Below are 13,125 nucleotides of genomic sequence, written 5' to 3'. Positions count from 1 at the left end.
TACACCCCATTCCCACAGTGACATGTACTGCCAAACCGAACCACCAACAAATTGGAGGAACAACAGCTAAACTCTCTGGGCAGGCTCCAACCAGACAGCATTAACAACTACTCTGGTTTTCATAAGTCCTCTCCCGTCTTTCTCTCCTGTCCAATTCCTGTCTCCATTTCTCCTGCCCTCCACCCACTTACCTTTCCAGTCAGCTACCCTATCCATTCTCAGCATTTTTCCATGCTGCCCTGCCAACCATGGTCACTTGGCTGTTGGCCTGTCTCCTTACCCTGCCCCTTCTTCCCTTTTCACCAAGGCACCTCCCTGCTTTTGCACATACATTGATAAGGTTCAGATCTGATGAATTTCTCCAGCACGTTTGTTTTGACAATTCCTGCCCCAGAACAGTATCCATTCCTCCCCCCCTCTCCTCATTCCCTCACCTCCGTCACTCCTCATTCTCTCGCCCCCCTCTCCTCATTCTCTCGCCCCCCCTCTCATTCTCTCGCCCCCCCTCTCCTCATTCTCTCGCCCCCCCTCTCCTCATTCTCTCGCCCGCCTCTCCTCATTCTCTCGCCCGCCTCTCCTCATTCTCTCGCCCCCCTCTCCTCATTCTCTCGCCCCCCTCTCCTCCTTCTCTCGCCCCCCTCTCCTCCTTCTCTCGCCCCCCTCTCCTCCTTCTCTCGCCCCCCTCTCCTCCTTCTCTCGCCCCCCTCTCCTCCTTCTCTCGCCCCCCTCTCCTCCTTCTCTCGCCCCCCTCTCCTCCTTCTCTCGCCCCCCTCTCCTCCTTCTCTCGCCCCCCTCTCCTCCTTCTCTCGCCCCCCTCTCCTCCTTCTCTCGCCCCCCTCTCCTCCTTCTCTCGCCCCCCTCTCCTCCTTCTCTCGCCCCCCTCTCCTCCTTCTCTCGCCCCCCTCTCCTCCTTCTCTCGCCCCCCTCTCCTCCTTCTCTCGCCCCCCTCTCCTCCTTCTCTCGCCCCCCTCTCCTCCTTCTCTCGCCCCCCTCTCCTCCTTCTCTCGCCCCCCTCTCCTCCTTCTCTCGCCCCCCTCTCCTCCTTCTCTCGCCCCCCTCTCCTCCTTCTCTCGCCCCCCTCTCCTCCTTCTCTCGCCCCCCTCTCCTCCTTCTCTCGCCCCCCTCTCCTCCTTCTCTCGCCCCCCTCTCCTCCTTCTCTCGCCCCCCTCTCCTCCTTCTCTCGCCCCCCTCTCCTCCTTCTCTCGCCCCCCTCTCCTCCTTCTCTCGCCCCCTCTCCTCCTTCTCTCGCCCCCCTCTCCTCCTTCTCTCGCCCCCCTCTCCTCCTTCTCTCGCCCCCCTCTCCTCCTTCTCTCGCCCCCCTCTCCTCCTTCTCTCGCCCCCCTCTCCTCCTTCTCTCGCCCCCTCTCCTCCTTCTCTCGCCCCCCTCTCCTCCTTCTCTCGCCCCCCCCTCCTCCTTCTCTCGCCCCCCCCTCCTCCTTCTCTCGCCCCCCCCTCCTCCTTCTCTCGCCCCCCCCTCCTCCTTCTCTCGCCCCCCCTCCTCCTTCTCTCGCCCCCCCCTCCTCCTTCTCTCGCCCCCCCCTCCTCCTTCTCTCGCCCCCCCCTCCTCCTTCTCTCGCCCCCCCCTCCTCCTTCTCTCGCCCCCCCCCTCCTCCTTCTCTCGCCCCCCCCTCCTCCTTCTCTCGCCCCCCCCTCCTCCTTCTCTCGCCCCCCCCTCCTCCTTCTCTCGCCCCCCCCCTCCTCCTTCTCTCGCCCCCCCCTCCTCCTTCTCTCGCCCCCCCCTCCTCCTTCTCTCGCCCCCCCTCCTCCTTCTCTCGCCCCCCCCTCCTCCTTCTCTCGCCCCCCCCTCCTCCTTCTCTCGCCCCCCTCTCCTCCTTCTCTCGCCCCCCTCTCCTCCTTCTCTCGCCCCCCTCTCCTCCTTCTCTCGCCCCCCTCTCCTCCTTCTCTCGCCCCCCTCTCCTCCTTCTCTCGCCCCCCTCTCCTCCTTCTCTCGCCCCCTCTCCTCCTTCTCTCGCCCCCCTCTCCTCCTTCTCTCGCCCCCTCTCCTCCTTCTCTCGCCCCCCTCTCCTCCTTCTCTCGCCCCCCTCTCCTCCTTCTCTCGCCCCCCTCTCCTCCTTCTCTCGCCCCCCTCTCCTCCTTCTCTCGCCCCCCTCTCCTCCTTCTCTCGCCCCCCTCTCCTCCTTCTCTCGCCCCCCTCTCCTCCTTCTCTCGCCCCCCTCTCCTCCTTCTCTCGCCCCCTCTCCTCCTTCTCTCGCCCCCCTCTCCTCCTTCTCTCGCCCCCCTCTCCTCCTTCTCTCGCCCCCCTCTCCTCCTTCTCTCGCCCCCCTCTCCTCCTTCTCTCGCCCCCCTCTCCTCCTTCTCTCGCCCCCCTCTCCTCCTTCTCTCGCCCCCCTCTCCTCCTTCTCTCGCCCCCCTCTCCTCCTTCTCTCGCCCCCCTCTCCTCCTTCTCTCGCCCCCCTCTCCTCCTTCTCTCGCCCCCCTCTCCTCCTTCTCTCGCCCCCCTCTCCTCCTTCTCTCGCCCCCTCTCCTCCTTCTCTCGCCCCCCTCTCCTCCTTCTCTCGCCCCCCTCTCCTCCTTCTCTCGCCCCCCTCTCCTCCTTCTCTCGCCCCCCTCTCCTCCTTCTCTCGCCCCCCTCTCCTCCTTCTCTCGCCCCCTCTCCTCCTTCTCTCGCCCCCCTCTCCTCCTTCTCTCGCCCCCCTCTCCTCCTTCTCTCGCCCCCTCTCCTCCTTCTCTCGCCCCCCTCTCCTCCTTCTCTCGCCCCCTCTCCTCCTTCTCTCGCCCCCCTCTCCTCCTTCTCTCGCCCCCCTCTCCTCCTTCTCTCGCCCCCCTCTCCTCCTTCTCTCGCCCCCCTCTCCTCCTTCTCTCGCCCCCCTCTCCTCCTTCTCTCGCCCCCCTCTCCTCCTTCTCTCGCCCCCCTCTCCTCCTTCTCTCGCCCCCCTCTCCTCCTTCTCTCGCCCCCCTCTCCTCCTTCTCTCGCCCCCCTCTCCTCCTTCTCTCGCCCCCTCTCCTCCTTCTCTCGCCCCCCTCTCCTCCTTCTCTCGCCCCCCTCTCCTCCTTCTCTCGCCCCCCTCTCCTCCTTCTCTCGCCCCCCTCTCCTCCTTCTCTCGCCCCCCTCTCCTCCTTCTCTCGCCCCCCTCTCCTCCTTCTCTCGCCCCCCTCTCCTCCTTCTCTCGCCCCCCTCTCCTCCTTCTCTCGCCCCCCTCTCCTCCTTCTCTCGCCCCCCTCTCCTCCTTCTCTCGCCCCCCTCTCCTCCTTCTCTCGCCCCCCTCTCCTCCTTCTCTCGCCCCCCTCTCCTCCTTCTCTCGCCCCCCTCTCCTCCTTCTCTCGCCCCCCTCTCCTCCTTCTCTCGCCCCCCTCTCCTCCTTCTCTCGCCCCCCTCTCCTCCTTCTCTCGCCCCCCTCTCCTCCTTCTCTCGCCCCCCTCTCCTCCTTCTCTCGCCCCCCTCTCCTCCTTCTCTCGCCCCCCTCTCCTCCTTCTCTCGCCCCCCTCTCCTCCTTCTCTCGCCCCCCTCTCCTCCTTCTCTCGCCCCCCTCTCCTCCTTCTCTCGCCCCCCTCTCCTCCTTCTCTCGCCCCCCTCTCCTCCTTCTCTCGCCCCCCTCTCCTCCTTCTCTCGCCCCCCTCTCCTCCTTCTCTCGCCCCCCTCTCCTCCTTCTCTCGCCCCCCTCTCCTCCTTCTCTCGCCCCCTCTCCTCCTTCTCTCGCCCCCTCTCCTCCTTCTCTCGCCCCCCTCTCCTCCTTCTCTCGCCCCCCTCTCCTCCTTCTCTCGCCCCCCTCTCCTCCTCCTCTCGCCCCCCTCTCCTCCTTCTCTCGCCCCCCTCTCCTCCTCTCTCGCCCCCTCTCCTCCTCCTCTCGCCCCCCTCTCCTCCTCCTCTCGCCCCCCTCTCCTCCTCCTCTCGCCCCCCTCTCCTCCTCCTCTCGCCCCCCTCTCCTCCTCCCCTCGCCCCCCTCTCCTCCTCCTCTCGCCCCCCTCTCCTCCTCCCCTCGCCCCCCTCTCCTCCTCCCCTCGCCCCCCTCTCCTCCTCCCCTCGCCCCCCTCTCCTCCTCCCCTCGCCCCCCTCTCCTCCTCCCCTCGCCCCCCTCTCCTCCTCCCCTCGCCCCCCTCTCCTCCTCCCCTCGCCCCCCTCTCCTCCTCCCCTCGCCCCCCTCTCCTCCTCCCCTCGCCCCCCTCTCCTCCTCCCCTCGCCCCCTCTCCTCCTCCCCTCGCCCCCCTCTCCTCCTCCCCTCGCCCCCCTCTCCTCCTCCCCTCGCCCCCCTCTCCTCCTCCCTCGCCCCCCTCTCCTCCTCCCCTCGCCCCCCTCTCCTCCTCCTCCCCTCGCCCCCCTCTCCTCCTCCCCTCGCCCCCCTCTCCTCCTCCCCTCGCCCCCCTCTCCTCCTCCCCTCGCCCCCCTCTCCTCCTCCCCTCGCCCCCCTCTCCTCCTCCCCTCGCCCCCCTCTCCTCCTCCCCTCGCCCCCCTCTCCTCCTCCCCTCGCCCCCCTCTCCTCCTCCCCTCGCCCCCCTCTCCTCCTCCCCTCGCCCCCCTCTCCTCCTCCCCTCGCCCCCCTCTCCTCCTCCCCTCGCCCCCCTCTCCTCCTCCCCTCGCCCCCTCTCCTCCTCCCCTCGCCCCCCTCTCCTCCTCCCCTCGCCCCCCTCTCCTCCTCCCCTCGCCCCCCTCTCCTCGTCCCCTCGCCCCCCTCTCCTCCTCCCCTCGCCCCCCTCTCCTCGTCCCCTCGCCCCCCTCTCCTCGTCCCCTCGCCCCCCTCTCCTCGTCCCCTCGCCCCCCTCTCCTCGTCCCCTCGCCCCCTCTCCTCGTCCCCTCGCCCCCCTCTCCTCGTCCCCTCGCCCCCCTCTCCTCGTCCCCTCGCCCCCCTCTCCTCGTCCCCTCGCCCCCCTCTCCTCGTCCCCTCGCCCCCCTCTCCTCGTCCCCTCGCCCCCCTCTCCTCGTCCCCTCGCCCCCCTCTCCTCGTCCCCTCGCCCCCCTCTCCTCGTCCCCTCGCCCCCCTCTCCTCGTCCCCTCGCCCCCCTCTCCTCGTCCCCTCGCCCCCTCTCCTCGTCCCCTCGCCCCCCTCTCCTCGTCCCCTCGCCCCCCTCTCCTCGTCCCCTCGCCCCCCTCTCCTCGTCCCCTCGCCCCCCTCTCCTCGTCCCCTCGCCCCCCTCTCCTCGTCCCCTCGCCCCCCTCTCCTCGTCCCCTCGCCCCCCTCTCCTCGTCCCCTCGCCCCCCTCTCCTCGTCCCCTCGCCCCCCTCTCCTCGTCCCCTCGCCCCCCTCTCCTCGTCCCCTCGCCCCCCTCTCCTCGTCCCCTCGCCCCCCTCTCCTCGTCCCCTCGCCCCCCTCTCCTCGTCCCCTCGCCCCCCTCTCCTCGTCCCCTCGCCCCCCTCTCCTCGTCCCCTCGCCCCCCTCTCCTCGTCCCCTCGCCCCCCTCTCCTCGTCCCCTCGCCCCCCTCTCCTCGTCCCCTCGCCCCCCTCTCCTCGTCCCCTCGCCCCCCTCTCCTCGTCCCCTCGCCCCCCTCTCCTCGTCCCCTCGCCCCCCTCTCCTCGTCCCCTCGCCCCCCTCTCCTCGTCCCCTCGCCCCCCTCTCCTCGTCCCCTCGCCCCCCTCTCCTCGTCCCCTCGCCCCCCTCTCCTCGTCCCCTCGCCCCCCTCTCCTCGTCCCCTCGCCCCCCTCTCCTCGTCCCCTCGCCCCCCTCTCCTCGTCCCCTCGCCCCCCTCTCCTCGTCCCCTCGCCCCCCTCTCCTCGTCCCCTCGCCCCCCTCTCCTCGTCCCCTCGCCCCCCTCTCCTCGTCCCCTCGCCCCCCTCTCCTCGTCCCCTCGCCCCCCTCTCCTCGTCCCCTCGCCCCCCTCTCCTCGTCCCCTCGCCCCCCTCTCCTCGTCCCCTCGCCCCCCTCTCCTCGTCCCCTCGCCCCCCTCTCCTCGTCCCCTCGCCCCCCTCTCCTCGTCCCCTCGCCCCCCTCTCCTCGTCCCCTCGCCCCCCTCTCCTCGTCCCCTCGCCCCCCTCTCCTCGTCCCCTCGCCCCCCTCTCCTCGTCCCCTCGCCCCCCTCTCCTCGTCCCCTCGCCCCCCTCTCCTCGTCCCCTCGCCCCCCTCTCCTCGTCCCCTCGCCCCCCTCTCCTCGTCCCCTCGCCCCCCTCTCCTCGTCCCCTCGCCCCCCTCTCCTCGTCCCCTCGCCCCCCTCTCCTCGTCCCCTCGCCCCCCTCTCCTCGTCCCCTCGCCCCCCTCTCCTCGTCCCCTCGCCCCCCTCTCCTCGTCCCCTCGCCCCCCTCTCCTCGTCCCCTCGCCCCCCTCTCCTCGTCCCCTCGCCCCCCTCTCCTCGTCCCCTCGCCCCCCTCTCCTCGTCCCCTCGCCCCCCTCTCCTCGTCCCCTCGCCCCCCTCTCCTCGTCCCCTCGCCCCCCTCTCCTCGTCCCCTCGCCCCCCTCTCCTCGTCCCCTCGCCCCCCTCTCCTCGTCCCCTCGCCCCCTCTCCTCGTCCCCTCGCCCCCCTCTCCTCGTCCCCTCGCCCCCCTCTCCTCGTCCCCTCGCCCCCCTCTCCTCGTCCCCTCGCCCCCCTCTCCTCGTCCCCTCGCCCCCCTCTCCTCGTCCCCTCGCCCCCCTCTCCTCGTCCCCTCGCCCCCTCTCCTCGTCCCCTCGCCCCCCTCTCCTCGTCCCCTCGCCCCCCTCTCCTTGTCCCCTCGCCCCCCTCTCCTCGTCCCCTCGCCCCCCTCTCCTCGTCCCCTCGCCCCCCTCTCCTCGTCCCCTCGCCCCCCTCTCCTCGTCCCCTCGCCCCCCTCTCCTCGTCCCCTCGCCCCCTCTCCTCGTCCCCTCGCCCCCCTCTCCTCGTCCCCTCGCCCCCCTCTCCTCGTCCCCTCGCCCCCCTCTCCTCGTCCCTCGCCCCCCTCTCCTCGTCCCCTCGCCCCCCTCTCCTCGTCCCCTCGCCCCCCTCTCCTCGTCCCCTCGCCCCCCTCTCCTCGTCTCCTCATTTCCTCTCTCTCTATCGGGGGGTGGGGATAGGTAGGAGGGAGAGTGAAAGAGGAGTGGTCAGAGAGGAGGGGGTGGAGAGGAGCAGCGATGGGAGGAGTTGGGGCTGAGAGAGGAGGGGAGGGAAGGTTGGGGCATAGAGAAAGGAGGAAGAGAAATGGGTAGGGGCAGAGAGGGGGAGAAAGGGTTAGAGCGCAGAATGAGAGGAGAGGAAAGAGGGGTGGGGGCGGGGATAGAGTAGGGGTGGAGCGAGAGAAGGAGAGGGGTAGGGGGCAGGGAGAGAGGGGGGTTGGGGCAGGGCGAGGAGGGGTAGAGAGAGGGATGGGGCAGAGAGAGGAGGTGAAAGAGAGGGATAGGGGCAGAGAGTGATGGGGTGGAGAGAGAAGGGGAGAGAGGGATAAGGGTGGAGAGAGGAAGGGGAGAGAGAGGGGAGGTTCTCCGATGCACCCTGGGACACTAAGAAAGCCATCAGGTGCTGCAGAAAGGTTATCGATGGTGATTGACCCACCTTGTCCAGCCTGAAATCAGTGGATCTCTTGATTCAGTGAGAAGTCCAGTGTATAATGCTGCTGACTGTCTATCACTAGGATCACATAGGTCTGGGGAAACTCGAGATGTAAAGGATACCTTGCACTCTTTGGTATTTCTTGTAGAGATTTTTCTGATGTTTATCTTTCCAGTAATGAAGGGATAAGTGGGCTTGTGCCCAGACAATACCTGACATAAGATCGCGCTAACCCCAGCCATCACTGAGGCCCTTTCTTGGGGCAGCAGTGTAGTGCTGCTCCAGTCTCACCTGCCCTTCCTTCTTTGTTTAGCAGTGAAAAGCTGCCCTGCAGAATATCGACGATAGCCTGCGCCTGTGACCTGAAGTACCAGACCATGTCCCGGACCGGAGAGGGACGACACATTGATGTCACCACTGAGGTAAGCAGGCCAAGAGGTGAAGTTCTCATGGAGGCCTAAGGGAACTGTACAGGGAGATGGGCAGATCGGTAGGAGGTCAATGGGTTGGAGACCGGAACTCGGGGAGGGGGCGGGTGGCCAGACTGACCAAGGATCAGACTCCATTACCAACACAGCAGCAACGGCTGACAGCTCTGAGAATAGACAAGGCGTTGGAAGGTTCATCAAGTCTGTTGGGCAATATAGTGTGCACCAGAGATCTGGCTTCAATCTTGGGCTATCCCTGTAATAGCCCAGTTTCCACTGGGTTTCCTCCCGCATCCTAAAGGTATGCAGGTTAGTAGGTTAATTGGCCACTGTTCATTGTGTTGTAGGTAAGTGGCAGCACCTGGGGAGAGGATGGGAATATGGAGAGAATAAAATGATTCTATCCACCAGGATTGGAGCAGACTGGAGGAACTCAGCAGGTCAGACAGTAACTGTGGGTAGAGATGTGGTCGCTGGTACAATAGGGACTTCAAAAGACCCTTCAGCTGTAAGAAATTAGATGCAGGAAAAATGGAAGGTTTTGGCATCCTCCCTGCCTGTGTCCCTCACCATACAGGGCATTGCACTTCTGAGGTCTGGTGAGGGTGTCTACCTCTGTCACAGAGAGTACTAGACCCTCCCCTCACTCCCACAGCTCTGCTTCTCCTCCCCCTTTTCTATTGCTCCCCACCACGTGGATCAAACCCATCACTGTGATGAGTCCTTTTTTCTGACCAATGTGTATTGATCTGGAGGATGGACCAATGGCGAGGCAGCAATGTGGAGATAAACCATGGAAGGCAACTCGTGCGGGGTTTCAGCATACCCCTGTGTTGGGGAAGGGTTAGATTGATGTGGAAGAAATTTATATAGGTTGGCACAACATCATGGGCTGAAGGGGCTGCAATGTTCTATGTTCCATAAGGTGCTATTCACACTTTTGGGGTGTAGGCCAGGACTGCCACACTGGTTAGTCTGGAGTTGATTCCTTTCCAAAGGAGGAGGATGTGGGGAGTAAATAGGAAGGCCCCATCCCAGGAGCTGAGTTAGATACCAGGGGTATTAACTTGGTGGATGAGAAAGGGAGGAGGATTGGTGCAGATGGTGAAAGGGGGATGGGGAGGGATCTGCAACTCCCTGTGTCAGAGGTGGACACCCTCACCAAACCTTGAAAGAGCAGCTGGAGCAGTTCCCTGCACACAATGCTGGGAGGATGCAGCTCCATTTCAATCAGCGCCTTTATGAATAAACTCCCCAAGCCTCAAATGTTGTGGCCAATAAAAGAACAAATGACAATTTTCCTCTCACTGGACGTCCCAATAGGTTTGTCCAACCAATGAACATGGGACTTTTTGGACACTGGGTCCACAACAAGATTGCCCTAAAGCATTTGGATCCTGGGCATGATCTCTGCAGTGATGATACGGGGTGGGGAGAGATCAGGACATGGTGGGTGATCAAGACACAGGGAAACTCCCTGAAGCAGCAGGAGAGAAGTCAGGAGCGATTAGCGCAACACTATTACAGGACCAATAACCTGGGTTCGAATCTGACACTGTCTATAAGGAGTTTGTACATTCTCGCCATGGCCTGCGGGGGTGCACCAGTTTCCTCCTATCCTAAAAAAACATATGGGGGTTGTAGGTTTATTGAGAGCAGTGTCTGGGGTTGGAATAGGCTGAGCAGTGTGCATCTTAGCCAGATGCTGTTTCTACCTGTTTCACTCCTGACCGTCCTTTCCCGGATGCTGGAGTAAAAGACGAAAGTTTACGGTCACCGTGATTGAAGTAAAAACACAAATCTGGCGACTCAGCTGGTCAGTGTACTTTATGTAACAAAGATGTAGGAATATTTTGCTCATACGTGGACAAAGGGCTCAAGTCCAAAACGTTGGTTATCTATCTTTACTACATAAAGTACCTGCTGAGTTTCTCCAACATTGTGTTTTCACTCTCCTGGAGACTCCCTGGGGTGTCCTGACTCATCGCCAGGGTGATAAAGGGTCCCAACCCCGAACGTTGACAGAGCATTGCTCTCCATGGACCATGGCTGACCCCTTGTCCATCCACCTTCTTGCTGTTCACTCAAAGGAGAAGAGGTCCCAGATATGTGAAAGCACAAAAGGTTGGCTTCCACTTTCCACAGTCCCAGGGGCATGACAGGAGATTTAATTGGACCAGAGTGGGAAACTGAAAATGAATCCAAGGTTTTAGATCCTGTCTAAACTGTCCACCTTCTTATGTTGCAGTTTGTTTTGGTCATGATGGGCAGAATAGACCACTATTCCACTAGTCCCATTGACCTACTCCCATTCCATAACCCTCCAGACCTCTCCCATCCATGTATCTAACCAATTTATTCTTAAAACTCAAGCTCGAGGCTGCATTCACCACATCAGATGGCAGCTCATTCCATAATCCACCACCCCCTGAGTAAAAATCTTCCCCCTAATGTTCCCCCTAAACCTCTCCCCTTTCAGTTTAAAACTATGACCTCTCATATTTATCTCCCCCAGTCTAAGGGGAAAAGCATATTCGCATCCATTCTGTCTATACTTCTCATAATCTTGGAAACCTCTATCAAATATCCCCTCATTCTTCTTCACTTCAATGTCCTAACCTGTTTAATCTTTCCCTGTAACTCAACTCCTGAAGACCTGGCAACATCCTAGTAAATCTTCTCTGCACTCTCTCAATCTGAAAGAGTGCAGACATCCTTCCTGTAGTTAGGCGACCAAAACTGCACACAATATTCCAAATTTGGCCTTATTAATATCTTAAACAACTTCAACATAACATCCCAACTCCTATACTCATTACTTTGATTTTTAAAGGCTGAGATGCCAAAAGCTTTCTTTACAATCCCATCTACCCGTGACACTACCTTCAGGGAACGGTAGCCATTTTCACACCGAAGGTGAGTGGTGACCATACCTTTCACACCGTGGTCCAAATTCTTGGGAATGTTCCCTCCCCGGAAATTTAGGGGAGTTCCACCTCCAACTGATGACAGGAGTAAGATTCCCTCCCAATCTGTCACCTGCCTGCTCCCTCCCTCCCACCCCCCATGTCGCGATAGCAGCACAATGTGGTGTGAATGGCCGATTTCATTTCCCACAACTCCTCATGGAGCTGGAAATCCAGCTGCTGGAGGAATTATGGTTAACGAAGGTGGCCATTCATCCTGCATTGTGCTGCCGTCACAATGCGCCAAAGTGACCCAATATTTCAGGAGGTAGGTATCTTTTAGTTTCAATTGCCTACGTGACACAGCACGCAAGCACTGACATAATAAAGCTTCCCCTGCTTGGCCATTTGGCTCTTCACACTGTAGGGAGAGGGTGGTCTGGGAAAATTTCCTGGGGCTGCAGCCCTACCTATTCCCAAACCAACTTTTCACACTGCAGGTTCAACGGAGGATTCCCGTGGAAATTTTCGGGGGAAACTCCATTTTACACTACAGTGTGAAAAGACCTAGTGTAGCTATATTCCCAGATCTTGCTCTTCCACACTCCTCAGTGCCCTACCATTTACTATGTATGACCATGGGTTTGCCCTTCCAAAATGCAACACCTCACACTTGTCTGCATTAAACTCCATCTGCCATTTATTTGCCCCATTCTCCCAGGTCTAGGTGTGAGAAGGAAAGGATACACTCTGCGCGGGTTCCCGGCAGCTCTGGAGCACTGCGCCCAGCTGACGGTGAAAGGCAGCAGTTGCCGAGCAGAGACTGAATGAGGAGGAGCTTTCAGAAACACTTCAGTCAGCCAGACCTCGCGAAATGCAAGACAACTGACACACTCCTTCCCCCCTCCCCTTTCCTTCAACTCCCCTCTCCCTTCCCCACATGGAGCAAATCCAGCACTGCGACAAGACCTTTTTTCTGAACATTGTGTCTTGAACTGGCGGTCAGACCGATGGTGGAGATAAATCACAGAAGGCATCTCATTCAGGGTTTTGGCATACCCCTCTGCTACACTGCTGGAGAACATTTGTGTGTGACACACTCACACTGTGAGTTACACCCTCACGTACAGACTGCCCAATGCAGGTTCCTTCAAATCGATGGCGAATTAGCGACCAGATAATCAATAATATTTTTTTAAGGTTGGTATTTCATAATTAATTTAAATGTGAAGCACTGAACTTTATACTTTTATAAAATTATTTTGTATATAATGTATATTTATAAATGTCTTGACGTGTGTAAAATTAGTTCACCCATGGTTTTCACTTCATTGATAGGTTTGAATTTTTTTTCAAATGAAATAATTCCTGCATCATTTGTACCCTTCAGCATGCACGTGTCTCGCAACCTTTGACAGTTTGTCTTCGCTTAGTTTGAAGCAGATGGAAAGAGAACATTCCGTTCATGAGACCCAGGTCGCTTCCATTTTCCTCCTCTGGTCTCCACAGGGATTCCATCCCATTCACCCCCTCCCCAAAACATTCCCAGACAGAGGTATGACACACGTCTGTGGATGTCCATGGTCCAACTACCGTTGACCAGTCTGGGCATGTGTGATAGGACAATGTTGAAGGGGTTTTCACTGTGTTTAACCCTGGGCGTGTATGGTGGGACAATGTCCAAGGAGTCTCACTCTATCTAATGGTGGGAGTGGGTAGAGTGTAGAAGAGACCTCACTCTGTCTAATGGTGGGAGTGGGTAGAGTGTAGAAGAGACCTCACTCTGTCTAATGGTGGGAGTGGGTAGAGTGTAGAAGAGACCTCACTCTGTCTAATGGTGGGAGTGGGTAGAGTGTAGAAGAGACCTCACTCTGTCTATGGTGGGAGTGGGTAGAGTGTAGAAGAGACCTCACTCTGTCTAATGGTGGGAGTGGGTAGAGTGTAGAAGAGACCTCACTCTATCTAATGGTGGGAGTGGGTAGAGTGTAGAAGAGACCTCACTCTATCTAATGGTGGGAGTGGGTAGAGTGTAGAAGAGACCTCACTCTATCTAATGGTGGGAGTGGGTAGAGTGTAGAAGAGACCTCACTCTGTCTAATGGTGGGAGTGGGTAGAGTGTAGAAGAGACCTCACTCTGTCTAATGGTGGGAGTGGGTAGAGTGTAGAAGAGACCTCACTCTGTCTAATGGTGGGAGTGTGAAGTGAGTGCAACCCATCTGCGCCGTGTGGGGAGTGGGAGGAGATCTGTCGTTTCCTTGTGTCTGCTCCCTCGATCTGCGCCCGGTTCTCGTCACGCCAGTTCCGAGCCTGGTGTCCCCCTCTCACCGTTTCAACATTCAGCCCCGCGCCTGATGCAATTCGGAGTTAGTCGGAGTGTGGCTCTGTCGCTGATTGGTCGCTTCGG

General features: G+C 60.6%; 1 protein-coding gene across 1 annotated transcript in view; it reads left to right on the top strand.

Annotated features, from left to right (window-relative positions):
- The window catches only part of LOC138752885 (delta-like protein 4), a 25,963-nt gene extending 13,934 nt beyond the window's left edge, over positions 1-12,029 (top strand). The window contains 2 exon segments of the mRNA XM_069915497.1: positions 7,654-7,809; positions 11,443-12,029. Of these exon segments, the coding sequence (XP_069771598.1) occupies positions 7,654-7,809; positions 11,443-11,448 (162 nt within the window). The 3' untranslated portion in view covers positions 11,449-12,029.
- Positions 12,030-13,125: the final 1,096 nt, after the last annotated feature.

Source organism: Narcine bancroftii, chromosome 2, assembly GCF_036971445.1.
Source record: "Narcine bancroftii isolate sNarBan1 chromosome 2, sNarBan1.hap1, whole genome shotgun sequence".
NCBI classification, from domain to species: Eukaryota; Metazoa; Chordata; class Chondrichthyes; order Torpediniformes; family Narcinidae; genus Narcine; species Narcine bancroftii.
The sequence above is the reverse complement of the archived record's forward strand: the minus strand, read 5'-3'. Positions and strand labels throughout refer to the sequence as shown.